The sequence below is a fragment of the Penaeus monodon genome, chromosome 32, assembly GCF_015228065.2.
Source record: "Penaeus monodon isolate SGIC_2016 chromosome 32, NSTDA_Pmon_1, whole genome shotgun sequence".
In the NCBI taxonomy this organism is placed as follows: domain Eukaryota; kingdom Metazoa; phylum Arthropoda; class Malacostraca; order Decapoda; family Penaeidae; genus Penaeus; species Penaeus monodon.
This window is the reverse complement of record NC_051417.1, coordinates 24,397,069-24,397,636: the sequence shown is the minus strand read 5'-3', so window position 1 is coordinate 24,397,636 and position 568 is coordinate 24,397,069. Positions and strand designations below refer to the sequence as shown.

Below are 568 nucleotides of genomic sequence, written 5' to 3'. Positions count from 1 at the left end.
CAAAAAATAGGCAATAATTATTAACAAAATGCAGTATGCTTTAGTCTACTTGCTACGGAATCCTAAATATTTATATTCTGTGCTTAATGAGGTATCCTGGCGAATGAACTGCAGATAATTTAGATGTTTATATTTCCGCAGTTGCCTTGACCACTCACGTGTAGGATCCCTCCTGGTTGATCTGGCCTTCGGCTCCGATGCTTCCAGAAACGGCTGTGTTGATGCCGTTGTCGGCTTCTAGGGCGTAGGAGAAGGTGCCGTCCTCATTGGCTACACGGTCATCACGAAGGAGCTCGACCACTCGCTCCTCAAGCTGAGGGGCGGCGACAGCCACGGCGACGAGACAGGCAAGAACGATCTGTAAGGAAAAGGCAGTTAATGATATAAGTATGCGATACTCTTCGATTACTGAAACTGCTTGGTTATGTTGAAATTTGAGTAAATATTTAAACCTCCACATATGTATATGCGTGTTTGTTTGTGTCACGTATTTAACAGCAAGTCACACTTTTTTTATTACACAATAAATCATAGGTCTCGCATGCGAAGGGGGGACCACTCCACTTCC

The 568-nt window shown here is 44.2% G+C and overlaps 1 protein-coding gene across 1 annotated transcript in view; it reads right to left on the bottom strand.

Annotated features, from left to right (window-relative positions):
* Positions 1 to 127: 127 nt before the first annotated feature.
* The window catches only part of LOC119593749 (cuticle protein AM/CP1114-like), a 1,099-nt gene continuing 658 nt past the window's right edge, over positions 128 to 568 (bottom strand). The window contains exon 2 of the mRNA XM_037942762.1: positions 128 to 358. Coding sequence (XP_037798690.1) covers positions 155 to 358 — 204 coding nt within the window. The 3' untranslated portion in view covers positions 128 to 154. The remainder of the gene's footprint in view (positions 359 to 568) is intronic.